General features: G+C 43.5%; 1 protein-coding gene across 2 annotated transcripts; it reads left to right on the forward strand.

The window, feature by feature from the left end:
- The first annotated feature begins 11,628 nt into the window (after positions 1–11,628).
- On the forward strand, positions 11,629–13,873 carry LOC311019959 (uncharacterized protein). 2 transcript variants are annotated; one of them, XM_084019630.1, is made up of 5 exons: positions 11,629–11,780; positions 11,824–11,856; positions 12,171–12,307; positions 12,678–12,887; positions 13,003–13,873. In XM_084019630.1, the coding sequence occupies exons 1-5, from the start codon at positions 11,699–11,701 to the stop codon at positions 13,762–13,764; spliced, it is 1,224 nt and encodes a 407-aa protein (XP_083875756.1). In that variant the 5' UTR covers positions 11,629–11,698; the 3' UTR covers positions 13,765–13,873. The 2 variants fall into 2 exon arrangements, with proteins under 2 accessions (XP_083875756.1, XP_083875757.1); XM_084019631.1 differs by lacking the exon at positions 12,171–12,307 and having other exon boundaries at positions 11,646–11,780; positions 13,003–13,869.
- Positions 13,874–14,513: the final 640 nt, after the last annotated feature.

A 14,513-nucleotide genomic window follows, 5' to 3' on the forward strand; every position in this document is an offset into this window, starting at 1 on the left:
ACTCTAATTCATCCCAAAGGTGTTCTATCGGGTTGAGGTCAGCACTCTGTGCAGGCCAGTCAAGTTCATCCACACCAAACTCTCTCCTCCATGTCTTTATGGACCTTGCTTGTCATGTTGGAACAGATAGGGGCCATCCCCAAACTGTTCCACAAAGTTGGGAGCATGGAATTGTCCATCTTTTTTTGTCAACATCTCTTGGTATGCTGAAGCATTCAGAGTTCCTTTCACTGGAACTAAGGGGCCAAGCCCAGCTCCTGAAAAACAACCCACACTATAATCCCCCTCCACCAAACTTTACACGTGGCACAATGCCAAAGTACCGTTGTCCTGGCAACCGCCAAACCCAGACTCGTCAGAACGCGTCTCCACTGCTCTAGAGTTCAGTGGCGCCGTGCTTTACACTACTGCATCTGACGCTTTGCATTGCACTTGAACATGAAGTTTGGAGGTCTGTAGCTATTGACCCTGCTCCGTCATTCTACATGGTCTACCACTTCTTGGCTGAGTTGCTGTCGTTCCCAATCGCTTCCACTTTGTTATAATCTCACTGACAGTTGACTTTGGAATATTTAGGAGGGAGGACATTTCTTGACTGGACTTGTTGCACAGGTGACATCCTATCACAGTACCACGCTGGAATTCACTGAGCTCCTGAGAGCGACCCGTTCTTTCACAAATGGTTTTAGAAACAGTCTGCATGCCTAGGTGCTTGCTTTTATACACTTGTGGCCATGGAAGTGATTGGAACACCTGATTTATATTATTTGGATGGGTGAGTGAATACTTTTAGCAATATAGTGTATACACACAGAGATCCACACAGATACAAAGTAACTCTTAATTTCAGCTATTAAGAAAAGCCATTCTATAAAAGTATGTTTAAGACAAGAAAAGTCAGTCAGCCGATCTGATGCTCAGTCGAAGGGTGTTGGAATATGCTTCAACAATACTTTAAGTTAATATCAATAACACCACTGAGGCAGTAGATGTAATTGCTTATCTAAGTGATCATATAACTGATGAACTGCATATCAGATGTTGGGGTATGAATGCCAGGATAGCTTTTCTTATAATTAATATCTTGACTCTCTTTTTGTTATTCTATTCTTGGGCCTGTTGTTTCCTCTCTGTTAATGCACAGTACTACACAGTTGGGTTTGCGTTCTAACTCTTTCCTCATATGCCTCTCAGTTATGGGAAAGCTGATGTCTCTGGAACAAACTGTGAGAATCTAAGTTACTCTGGTATTTGTGCAGAAAAGGGAGGGCACTGTCTGGAAAGAGCTTTCCCACCCAAACACAGTGAGTTAGGCTCCATCCATCCTCGTCCACTGTTCGTCATTCTGTGAAAAGTAGAAACAACGGTTCTATTATTGTCATTCTTAGGAACTATAGCATTATAGAAACATGTCCGAAGTAATTGCTCCTTTTGCCACAGTTACAAAACAAAAAACTCATAATGAGAATAGCATGTAGTGTTTCATAAGGCTTTCATCCAAAGTACCTCACAGACCTATTAGTGCATTTCTCTGAGTGCTGGTACAAATGAAACCTTCATCATGTGAAAATAGGTGATGGAGCTCTTAAACTATGCAAGAATCAAAAATAGGGGTAATATTATACGTGAGTGGAGGAGCTAGTAACAAGCATTTGGTGTTCAGTTACATATTTTACATCAGGTTAACGGTTGAGCTAAAGCAGGTTTGATATCTTTGAAAAGATTGAGGCGAGTTGAGGATTAAAATAACCTACCTCTCACCCAGGACATAAACCAGACCTGACCCATTATTTGTTCTGTCTGAAGTAAAGCCACAGAAATGCCTGTGCCAATGCTATGCTAAACGTCTGGTGCAACCGGCGTTTGTGATATCATCCAACGTTCATCCATATAAATCAATAAGGGGAACAGAGCTCCATCAATACAATGCATGGAACCAAATGTACCCTTGCACATCAGCAAAGGCATGCGTCTTTGAATTGTCATTGAAAGGGATGACTATTCAGCTTGACATACATCATACTCCGATAAACACTTTTTTGATATGTTGTTTCTAAAAATGTTCAGCTTTTAATTGTTTCACAGTGTTTGCTTCTTCCCATAATGATGGATTCTTATGGGCAAGGGCGGAGGATACGTTGAGGAAAGAAGCTGGTTGTACGGCAGCTGATACTTCTTTAATGGGTGCCAGGCGGCAGCAGGGTGAACAGGCTGTGGTCGGTATAGGTTTTGTCTTTTAATATCCTCTGAGCCTTTGCAGGCAACTCTTGTCACCAATATCATGCTCAGGTGCTTGGTAGATGGGTAGTTGGGTAATCACCCAATGTAGAGCCCTCCTGTCCTGTGCACATCCAAGTTTGTTATTTCTTGCACAATTTTATCTGTTAATAAATTAAGACACTATGAATTGTGCATACTGGTGCGACAGCTCCAGAAAGATCCTGAAAAACAAAATTGCCATCTTTCTTTCTACTTTAAGTGAAGCCAACGCTGAAGTGCCTTAAACTTACAATCACTTTACTGGCCATCAGGGTTGCAAAAAATGTCAGATTTCATGGAAATCTCAGAGAAAATGAGCCTACTTCTCTCTTGATTTGTCATCTCATTAAATATCCCATATTATACTGTTTTTCATCAATTCCACACAGCTGTCAGAGGTCCAACAACACTGTTTTTGATATGCATTGCCCCAATGCCTCAGGTGAAGTTGCTGGGTCCTGTATGGTTGGGGCAGATCCTTTTACGAGGATAAGTGTTGAGGCAAAGCCAGCTTTGTACTGACCCTCGTTACTGAAGCAGCCCGATGTGAAGTGGTTAGCACACACATAGAAGCCGTAGCCATAAAAATGAAACGCAAGAGACCAGACCCAGACCATCGTGCACGGCGCTCTGTCGGACATGCGCCCCCGGGTTCCGTTCGACCAGAGGCAGCAGCGAAGACGCACCAAAGCGTGTGAGACAGAGGGGGATTGTCTCCAGCTTCACCCGCACCGGGATTTATTCACGGAGCACCAGCCGGATCACCCAGCGCCATGACCGGTAAGTTGGGCTGCACTGTCCGCGCTGTCTGTCCACTCTCTCGGTCCACACTGTCTGTCCGCTCTCTCTGTCCGCGCTGTCGGCTCTCTGTTTGCGCTGTCGGCTCTGTCCGCGCTGTCTGTCCACTCTCTCCGTCCGCGCTGTCGGCTCTCTGTCCGCGCTGTCTGTCCACTCTCTCCATCCGTGCTGTCGGCTCTTTGTCCACGCTGTCTGTCCGCTGTCGGGCTGGCTCTCAGCGCTGTGTTGCGAATGGCCCCCTTTTGGATATCTTCTATCATCGTGCAGAGGAGTTCGGCCTATGCAAATGACTCCTTTCGTTACGTAACAAATTATGAATCAAATTGAATTATGAAGCTAACTTTGTTAGCAGCTTCACACCAGAATCCAGATGGATCCAAATCCAATAAGGTTTCTGCTCGGGTTGGTACTGTGTTCATCAGATGCACCCGTTGCTTCTCCACTGTCCAAATATAGTCACTTCCTTCACTAATCCAAAAATACCAAGATGGCAATGGAAAAAAATCCAAGATGGCGAAGGCCAAAATTCCAAACTCGAGGCTTCAAAACCATAGTCCACAAACCAATGGGTGGCATCACCATGACTTCTACCACTTCTTATATAGTCTTTGATTGGAGTTGGCTGAAAGCGAGTCTCACACACGAAGATGTTGAAGGGTGACTTGTGTATCAGTATCAAGACACAGCCGGTCAATTGCCAAGGTCAGCATAGCATAGTGGGAGGTTTATTGCAAAAGATTTGCAGCCCTTTTCTCTTTGTGAGCTTCAGTCACCTAATCAAAACGCTCGATCAGCGCTACACTTTTCAGCACTAACGTAATTCCCGACTTCTATAAAACAACAGAAAGGCATCGACGTGGAACGAGGAGGACCAACTACCCATGGAGTCTAGCACTGACCCGGATAGTTGGACCTCTCGGGCAACGTCTCACTGTGACGGTCTGCCACTATATGTCGGAGTGGAGATGAAGCGCAGTACGTCCCCTGTAAAAAAGTAATTTATAGGCTACTGAAGTACAGATATTTTTATTTAAAACGGTGACTTTATGTTTACTGGTATATTTATTTAAAACAGTGACTTTATGTTATAAATATGTACATATTTCAAATATGTACATTTAATTTTGAAGTTGTTAACCCCTTTTTATCCTATACCAGTCATCAAGGCTAAGAAGCACTTTTGCAATAATGCATAAATGCATAAATAAATCATTTTTGATTAATCACAATTTCTTTTCTCCTTGCACACAAAATGTGTGCAAAAATAGAACCAAAACCGTAACCCTAGAATCAAGGTCGTATTGAACCGTAGGCTAACTGTATTGTTGCATCCCTACTACACACTAAACCTCTCTACAATATCAATGTGAGAAGGTACAAAACATCTAACCAGACTCTCGCTGCTAGTACCTACCAGCTGCTTCTATCTATCTTGCTTCTAACCGGAAATGGATAACCAGACTGGTCGTTGTGGTGGTGTACACACATTGTTAAGCCAGGAATAAGGTGACTAGACTAGTGCTCCCACAAAAGAAACACAGACATAGACACTCATCACCAATCATTATTAACATTAGATCATTAGTGTTAAGATGGATCAATTTCCAGACTGGAATCCCATTTAAACCACACTATCAGAGAGGCATCCATCAGACGACCCTCATTGACAGCTCAAAGCCTCCAATCCATCAGTTTAATTGACTGTAATGTGGAAATACCTCCACGAAGGCCACATGGGAGCAGTTTATCAGACTTCTCTTGGGTTGTTGTAACATGAGCAATGATTCAACTTCTGTTACTTGGCTGCCTGTGTTTACATAAATACTTTTATTGTAGAATGTGGTGTCAATATTTTTCTTTAATGGCTAACTTAACTTGACATGGTTCCCATAATTGTTGCCATTGTGAATCTGGGTCACAAGCAAAAAAAGACTATTCGACCACAGCCCTGGGCCCTCATTTATAAAACTGTGCGTAGGATCCTTACTAAAAGTGTACGTACGGCAAAAAGCCAAAGTTTGCGTGCGCCAAAAAAAATCAGATTTATAAAACTGTGCGCACGCAAGCTGTACGCAATGTTCCCTTTATAAATCCCAAATCACCAACAAGTGTGCGCACCTGGGTTCCCGCCCTGTACACGCCCACTTTTTACTATATTAATGAGCCGGCATGCAATCGTTTTCGTGTGGTGAATCACGGCGACAGGTCAGAGAAAAACGAAGAAGCGTAACTTTTCCGAAGCTGAAATGGAGACACTTGTTGGGGAGGTGGAGGCCCGAAAAATAATTTTATTTAGTGGCCACAGCAGCGGGATCACCAACAAAAATAAGCAGTGCGAGTGGCAACGCATTGCTGCTGCGGTCAACGGCGTCAGTGGGACGGAGCGGACTGTGGCAGAACTAAAGAAAAAGTGGTCCGATCTGAAGGTAAATGACATCTTTCTGCTCCTTTACCAACATGTATTTAATGTATTGCTTGAGTATTTGAGGAAGTTTGACTTTGATGCGATTTATTTTAAATGTGAGAATTAATGTCATTCATGCAAGGTGGAAGCCAAGAAAATGTTGTCCTCCAACCGAAGGAGCGTGGCTGCAACTGGTGGGGGGCCAAGCACACCTGCGCTCACTTCACTCCACCGCACAATTGCTGGCATAATTAGGGAGGCCAGCGTGTCCGGGATTGTGTCCGAAAAGGAGGGAGAAACAGACGCGACTGAGACCAGAGGTATAACGGTAAACAGATTTTATACTTTTATTGTAAATAAAAAACACACAACGTTAAATAGTTTGTCCTTCCGTTTGCAGCGTTGGGCGTAGAGGAGGGTGACGGTGAGGAGGGTGACGGTGAGGAGGGTGACGGCGAGGACGGTGACGAGCCCTCGGCACAGCGTCCGGGTCCGGCACAAAACAGCGTGCCAAGCAGCAGTGCACCCCGGGCGCATGGCACACGCGGTCGGGTGCTCACTGATGCCGTCCTGCAAATGCAGCAAGACACAACAACTGCAATTAACAACGTTGCTGATGAGCTACGACAAATGCGCAGTGTGTTGCAAGAAATTGCCATGTTAATAAAAGAATCCGTTAAAAAATAAACATTGATTGTTCTTCCTTACCTTACAAACGCTGCATGACATCCTCGCGGATTCTTGCGCCCCGTTGATACCCCTCCAGTCTTGCAGGGGGCTGTGGCTCGGGGTCATCATACTGGGGGGGAGGGGGGAGGTCAGGAGGAAGAGGGATGCCGTTCCTCAGGGCCAAGTTATGCAAAACTGCACACACCCTGATTATTTTGCACACTTTTACAGGGTGGTAGAGTAGTCGGCCTCCTGAGGCATCCAGCGCTCTCCATCTGCTTTTCAGGAGGCCGATGGCACGCTCCACGACTGAGCGTGCACGAGCGTGGCACTCGTTGTAGTGCATTTCCTCTGCTCTCTGGTGGTTTAAAAACGGGGTGAGGAGCCAGCGTCTTAGGGGATAGCCACTGTCCCCTGCAGGTTACAGTTGATGCATAAATATAGGGTTCATCAGGATGAAGGGTTACAATTTCTTCATGTTAAACTCACCAAGAAGCCAGCCATCACGTCCTGCGCCTGCCTGCAGTCTGTTCCCTACACTGCTATGTGTCAATATGAATGAATCATGTGTTGAGCCAGGCCAGCGTGCCACAATGTTGGTTAGGGTCATATTCGAGTCGCATATGACTTGTACATTAATCGAGTGTACATTTTTTCGATTAACATACACAAACTCGTTCTCATATGGAGCCCTTATTGCAATATGAGTGCAGTCAATTGCACCGATTACATTAGGGAAACCGGACATTGCTGCGAATTGCATTTTAATTTCGGCCTGTTCTTGCACAGTGTAGGGAAACCGGATATATCTATGACTCATATTATTAATTCCGTCCAAAACGGCAGGCATTAATCTGCTCAGGGACGGCTGTGATATACCAGACCTATAGAATTGGATAAAAAATAAATATATTAGATCAAAAGGTCTTAACGAAATTGATTATATATAATATGTATGTAAAACACGTACCTGTCTGTCAATTCCCGCTGGAAACATCCGGTTGCCAGGAACCCCAGAGTCGTCAGGATCTGAATTTGCACCGGAATGGCATGGTTCCGGCGTGTCGCCCTCTCTAATACTGGGCCCAATTCAGCACATAGTTCCAAGAGCAAGGCTCTAGGGAATCTAGAACGGCTTATTAGCCAGTCATCATCATGGGCCAGCAAGTCATTACGGTCCCTGAAAACTCGTCCTCTCCTGATTCTGCCATTGGCATAGTCCTCCAGCAGTGCCAGCAACGCCATCATGCAGCATTACGAACCGCCGTAGTATTTATAGGTTGACAGCAATTACAGTGATTGTTTACACCTTGCCAATTAATTGGTGGTATTTCCCACCCCGAGATGCAATTTGAACAAAAGTGTAATAGGCGAACACGTTTATTCATGCCGGTTTGTTATGGACAGCATTATAGTTAGGACTGATAACGAGGATAAAGTGTAAATTATACGATGGCGTAGTGGCTGTATTTATGTGTTGATGACATATGCACAGTAAATAAGGAGAATATTTAGTTATTCCCGCTGTGTTCTACAGTGATCTAATGGGGGGTAGTGTTGTATCCTGTATTACATGCAGTCGGGCCGTCTCCTCCTCCTCCTGCGGTGACAGCGCTGAATCAATATTTCGAAATTATTTGGATTTAAGATACGAGTTGGATTTTAAAAGACGGTGTTTATGAAAAAATATCACTCGGTAAAAGCGTCAAAAACACTGCTGGAGTTCCTCATGATAACGCGGATCTAACGTATGATATGGAGTGAAATTAAATGTGTGCGAGTCATCAAAACTATAATAGTTCTTCTCACGTTTACTTCCTACAATCTGACATCTGTATCGCTGATTCCCCTCCAGTCTCCAGAATGTGCGTACCGGTACGCATGCCTCAGAGTTTGCTTACTGGTACGCACACTTTCCCGTCAAGTTTGTTTTTTATAAATCACAACATTTGCGTGGAAAGTGGCGTACGCACGTTTCCAGCCCCGTTTTGTGCGTACGCAAGCTTTATAAATGAGGGCCCTGGTGTCTTAACGCCCACACCCTCTCATGTTCATTACCCACATGCTCTAATGTCTTTCACCTCTTCCTCTTTAGCTCCCTGCCTCCCTGTGTATATACAGTGCATTGAAAAAAGTATTCATACCCCTTGAACTTTTTCACATTTTGTCACTCTACAACCACAAACTTAAATGTATTTTATTGAGATTTTATGTGATAGACCAACACAAAGTAACACATAATTGTGAAGTGGAACGAAAAAGATACATGGTTTACAAAAATTTAAGCAAATAAAAATCTGAAAAGTGTGGTGTGCATTTGTATTCAGCCCCCTCTACTCTGATACCCCTAAATAAAATGCAGTTCAATCAGTTGCCTTCAGAAGTCACCTAATTAGTTAATAGAGTCCACCTGTGTGTAATTTAGTATCAGTATAAATACAACTGTTCTGTGAAGGCCTCAGTGCTTTGTTAGAGAACACTAGTCAACAAAGAGCTTCATGAAGACCAAGGAACTCACCAGACAGGTCAGGGAAAAATGCAAATGTCTGGTGATGCAAACAGCTCACTTTTTAAGTGAGACTCACTTTTGACGGCCAAATGGGTCACTTGTGTGGTTCATGCAGATCCGAGGAGTTTTTGTTTTTGGGGGGGGGGGGGTCTAATTTGCGCCGGAACTTTCGTGCGCATGCACACTCCTCATTCCCGTAACTAACCGTTTCTGCTATCTAGATCATTCAAAAACTATCAAGCGGAGAAATAGAGCTTGCGCCTGTATATTAATCATTACGGTAGCCCACACCACTTCTGCAGAACTACCGTCCAATCACAGAGACAAGAAAGATTCACCAGCACCTGAAGTATTTGTAACGTGAGCTTCTATGTACCGTTACCCCTGAATGGCTCGGGAATTTCAACATTTTCGACCGGTTTCTGAAAGTAAACAATGAGAGCTTAAGGTAAGGTTGCAGTCTTTTGCTGAAAGTTTAACATGAATATTAATTGTCTTGGAAGTATCCATGATGGAGTGACCAGACGTCCCCGGTTTCAGGGGACAGTCGCAGCTTTTGGTTGCCTGTCCCCGGGAAAATAAAATGAAAACTCTGTCCCCGTTTTTTAAATAAATACATAAATAAAGATAAAAAATTAAGGAAGGCCGATATCAATCAAACTGATGGCCACACAGGAAATCTCCCCGTTTCTCTCCGCCTTTTCGGGATTTATGTCCTGGTATTGAACATCGGACGACTGGTCATTTTCATCCATGCTAACGTGTTAAGATGCTAAGATGCTTAGCTAACGTGTTAACGTGCTAAGATGTTAACTGATATTATCAGTTAACTTGAGCTGATGTTAGCTAGCGCATAGACCTGCATAGTTAGAGATAACACTAGCCGCGGTTACATGGCACATCTGATCCGCATAGATTTCTATGCGGCATAGATCTGTTCCTAAAATGTGTTCCGAATGTACTGTATACATGGCAGTAACAAAAGTGTCCGTTATGTCTCTCGCGCACACCTGACACATCTCTGGACCGGCGGCGACATAATGGATGGATGGTCTTGTCACTATCGGGGATTTTAAATTTGATTTTAATGAAAGCCAAGCAGGAGAGAGCTTTTCTCTGCCTGCTCCTTCAATTAAGAAGGAGCAGGACAGCGCAGCAACGTCAATTTCTCGTCAGATCTTTATATTTACCCTAAGCTCTAAGCTTATATATAGTATATTATATACTACATATAATAGTATATAATATAATATAATTGTATTTATAATATCACGGCCAAAAGCTCTGTGCACCTCCGGATGGCCATAGCGCGGGGAGCTCACAGGGATTGGGGTTTGTTTACCGGCGTTGCTATGGTTTCCGGTCTTGTGTGTTACATAATACATTTAATTTTAATTTAGAGGCGCCTTTCAAGACACCCAAGGTCAATGATGAATGAAACAGGCGGTCGAAACTGTTGTGCATTAAGCTTTATTGTTTAGTGACTCTTTTAGTCAGATTCCATCTAATGTAGGTAAAGTAAAAACCATTCAGGTAGTAAATGTTGAATGAAATTAACTAGGACTTAAAATTTGCAATTTGGTTCACCATGGACTAGGCCCACATGTTTCAGACCTTATCAATAATTTATAATTATATATAAGTAAAAGTAATGTTACAATTCAAATGGTATGATGTTTTTTTGTTTCCTCTTCTGTTATTTTCAGAATGAGGGAATTAAATGAGGATGAGGCTTTGTCTGTGAAGCAGGTGGATTTAGGGTGCAAGTGCAGCTGGAACTGGAACTGGCTGAAGTTGGAAATCTCAACCACTATTGAAACAAAGACACACATTTTCCCATTGTCTCATTGTATCAAAAAAATTGACAAGAAAGGCCATGGCAGGTGTACACTATGCATGAGGGAGATCAATTATTCGAACAGAGGGTCCCAAGCACTAGTGGCACACTGCAAGACTGAATGCCATGTTCGAAAATTACGTGACATTATCACAACACGTAGTGTGCACCGGTCCTTACAGAAGAAAGGCCAGCACCAGCACAAGGACCTGAAAGGATAAGGGAGCAGATTCTGACCCCTGTGCCCACATCTGATCGCATAGCTAACGCAGAGGTAGGCAAGGTTGTTAAGGAAGCATAAAGGGAAAGTGTTGTAGGCCTATGCAAAAGTGTAGAAGACAACTTTTAAGTATATTATTTTCTTGAAGCAAAAGCGTATTGGTCTCTGAGAATGTGTTTAGTGTAATTTACTCCATTGTTTCCCTTTTTAGGCTATGGTTCTGGGAGTCATTGCAGAGCAGTCCCTTCCATTATCAATTGCTCCCGTCCTTGTTAATTTGGCCCAGACTCTTGCACTTGACAAGATGGCTTTGGCACAGTTAAAACTGTCACGCACAGCAGCCACATACAAAATGGTTAATGGCCTTGCACGTACTTTCTCTGAAAGGACAGTTTATCAGCTAAATAGATGTCCCTTTTCTCTTAACATAGATGAAAGCACCTGTAACAGCAACAAGAAAGTACTTGCAATGTTGGTTAGCTACTACCATGAGGATAAGGAGAAGGTGGTCGTAGAGCATCTTGGCTCTCTTGAAGTCCAGAAAGTGACTGCTGCCAGCTTGGAAAAGTCTCTCACTGACTTCTTCATTGAAATTGGCATTCCGTGGCAAAATCTGGTGAGCATCATGATGGATTCGTGCAGTGTCATGCGAGGGAGCAAGTCAGGTCTGGAGACCAGGATCCGCCATTCACTCTGCCCAACTTTGCTGGACATAGATGGGGACAGTTGCCATCACATCCACAATGCAGCCTCTTCCTTGAGAAGCTATTTTCAGATCTGCACACAGATCATCAGTGGTCTCCAGATCAGGTATGCATTTTGTAGTTGTACAGGCGATGTATACATTGTAGTTGTACAGGCGAGTCATTTTTTATTTTTAACTTTCGTAGGTGATGTACCTCAAGGAAGTGTGTCAGTTCATGCATATCCCTGCCACCAATCCTCAGGTTTGTGCAGCATCGCTGGCTCTCTGCATATAATGTGAGCATCGCCACAAAGAGAATGCTGCCTGCATATAAGGTGCTATATTATGGCTTCCTGAGTGCAGAGGACAAGGCGCTTTACAGGGACCCTCTGGAGGCGCTCTTCAAGACAACACAACGTAAGCGAGAAGGCACAACAGCGGATCTTTTCTCTGCATGGGGACCTTAACAAGAAAGGTAGGGTTCTCCTGAGCATGCATTAGTTTGAACACATTGGAAAAGTACTTTTAATTCAATTTATCTGAATTGTGAAACTATAGTTTCTCCATGGTCTTGGAAGGAAAATGAAGGTATAAACTGTTGAATGTGAAAGATACAATATTAGGTAGAAACACTATGTGTAATCAATCAATCTATAAGTATCAAGTATGTTAACATGTCATAAAACAGTCCTCCTGTACAGTATTGCTGACACATCTTGACATTTTTAATTGGATTTGTGCCAAAAGCTAATTTTACTTTACCATTTTACCTATTCTATTCTCTTTTAGCTATGACACAATTAGGGAAAGACAGAAAGACAAGGGTGAACTCTAAGATTTGGTTTGAGGACACAAAAACTGAGCTACAGCTGAGTGTGTATCAGGGTGTGCTCGCCATCCTGAAGGAGTATGTCATGGTTTTCCAGGTTGGTATTGGTAGCATTTGGTCAAACTAATATAAATAGCTGCTCTAAAGTCAGAGAAATTAAAGTAATCCTTTCCAGTCTACATGTTGTAAGCACATACAGTGTGTTATGTAGGCGTGCCAAGTAATGGTGACCAACACTGAAATATGTTTAGAATAAATTCATAGATTTAAGAAGCCCAGAATTTGTGTGTCTCTACATGTCCACATGTCAGTGTATTTAAGGCCTACTTGGGATATCTGCATAACATACTGGCAAAAGACAATATTAACACTGTTTTGACTGAAAGCCACATTTAGCTTTTTGAAATATCAGGGGAGCAAAATGTTGGCGCATAACCTAACATGATATTTGTTGAAATATTTTCCAGGGGAGCCAAACCTTGGTGCACAAGCTTCACGATAGGCAGCTAGAGTTGTTCAAACTCTTCATGAGTTGTTTTATCAGAGCTGAGCACCTAAAGGATGCAACTCCTAAAGAGATGGCAAACCTCGTGATTGAGGGAAAGATGCTCCCTTTCGCCCAGCTTTATGTTGGAAGAGAGGCGGATTCATTCAGAACCAAGAGTCCTCGACATCCTGTTAGTATACTCTCAAAATGACCTCTTACATTGCATTAACAACAGTTCGGACATGATATTGGCCTATTCTTTCAATATATGGTCAATGTTAATGCATTGGTTTTGTTCACTTTAGCTCCTCAAGACATTCCTGGAGTCGGTCTCGCAGGCCTACATCACAACTGGCCTATATCTACAAAAGAAACTACCTTTGGAGAACCCCATCCTACAATCCCTCTCTGCTGTAGACCCCATCCTCAGAGGTCACTCGCAAGCTGTGATCCATTTGAAGAAGCTGGCCACCAACCTTCAACACTTCACAGACCCTGAAAGTGATGTCCACCTAGAAATAATGGGGTACAGTGTGTCTCCAGATTTGGCCTCATTCAGTGAGGGAGAGGACATGGTCACTTGGTGGGCCAAGGTCTTCAATTCTCAAAAGTTCCCTGCATTGAGCAAAGTCGTGAAAGCCGCCCTCTCCATCTTTCATGGCCCATTGGTGGAGGCCTCCTTCAACCTTATGGGGGACATTATTGACCCAAAGAGCAGCAACATGGCTATCCCTACATTTAATGCATTCCAAACTGTTAAATACACACTAAAATCAGGCAACATGTCCGCCACTCAAATTTTTAAGAGGGACGATCCCAAATATGGGAAATTGGATCAAAGGCTGTGTCAAAACATCAAGTCTGCTGGGGCAAGGGATGCGGCTAGACGCCAAAAGAACCGGATTTCAGCAATGGAGAGGGCTAAAGAATATGGGTACGAGAAAGCACAAACTGCTGAGGACAGTAAAAGGGCTGCACTTGAAGCCGAAAAGAGGGCAAGAATGAAGCATGCGGCCAAACAAAGGCGTCGGGCACTCGAGATCCTGGTGGCAAAAAAAAAGAAGTAATTCTGTCAAAATGACAATGAAAATGTTCTTTTGTTTGTTGTATTAATCCGTTACTCTAGCTATTGCTAATATGTTTACAATTCAATAAAGAATGGAATAGAAATCTTTGGCCCTTTTCATCATTGCGCCCCTTCCATGGTCTCACGTGGGATCGGCGCACGCACCCAACAAGTCGCCGGTATGTACTCACTTTTTTGACCCTTCACCTGTTTGCATCCCTGAAAGTTGTGGAGAAGTTTAAAGCAGGGTTAGGTTATAAAAAAATATCCAAAGCTTTGAACATCTCAAGGAGCACTGTTCAATCCATCATCCAAAAATGGAAGAAGTATGCCACAACTGCTAACCTACCAAGACATGGCCGTCCACCTAAACTGACAGACCGAGCGAGGAGAGCACTGGTGAGAGAAGCTGCCAAGAGGCTCATGGTCACTCTGGAGGAGTTGCAGAAATCCACAGCTCAGGTGGGAGAATCTGTCCACAGGACAACTATAAGTCGTGTACTCCACAAATCTGGCCTTTATGGAAGAGTAGCAAGAAGAAAGCCATTGTTGAAAAACAGACATAAGAAGTCCCGCCACAAGCCATGTTGGGGACACAGCAAACATGTGGAAAAAGGTGCTCTGGTCAGACGAGACCAAAGTTGAACTTTTTGGCCTGAATGCAAAGCGCTATGTGTGGCGGAAAAGTAACACTGCTCATCACCCTGAACACACCATCCCCACTGTGAAACATGGTGGTGGCAGCCTCAT

Source organism: Eutrigla gurnardus (genome assembly GCF_963514095.1).
Source record: "Eutrigla gurnardus genome assembly, chromosome: 10".
NCBI classification, from domain to species: domain Eukaryota; kingdom Metazoa; phylum Chordata; class Actinopteri; order Perciformes; family Triglidae; genus Eutrigla; species Eutrigla gurnardus.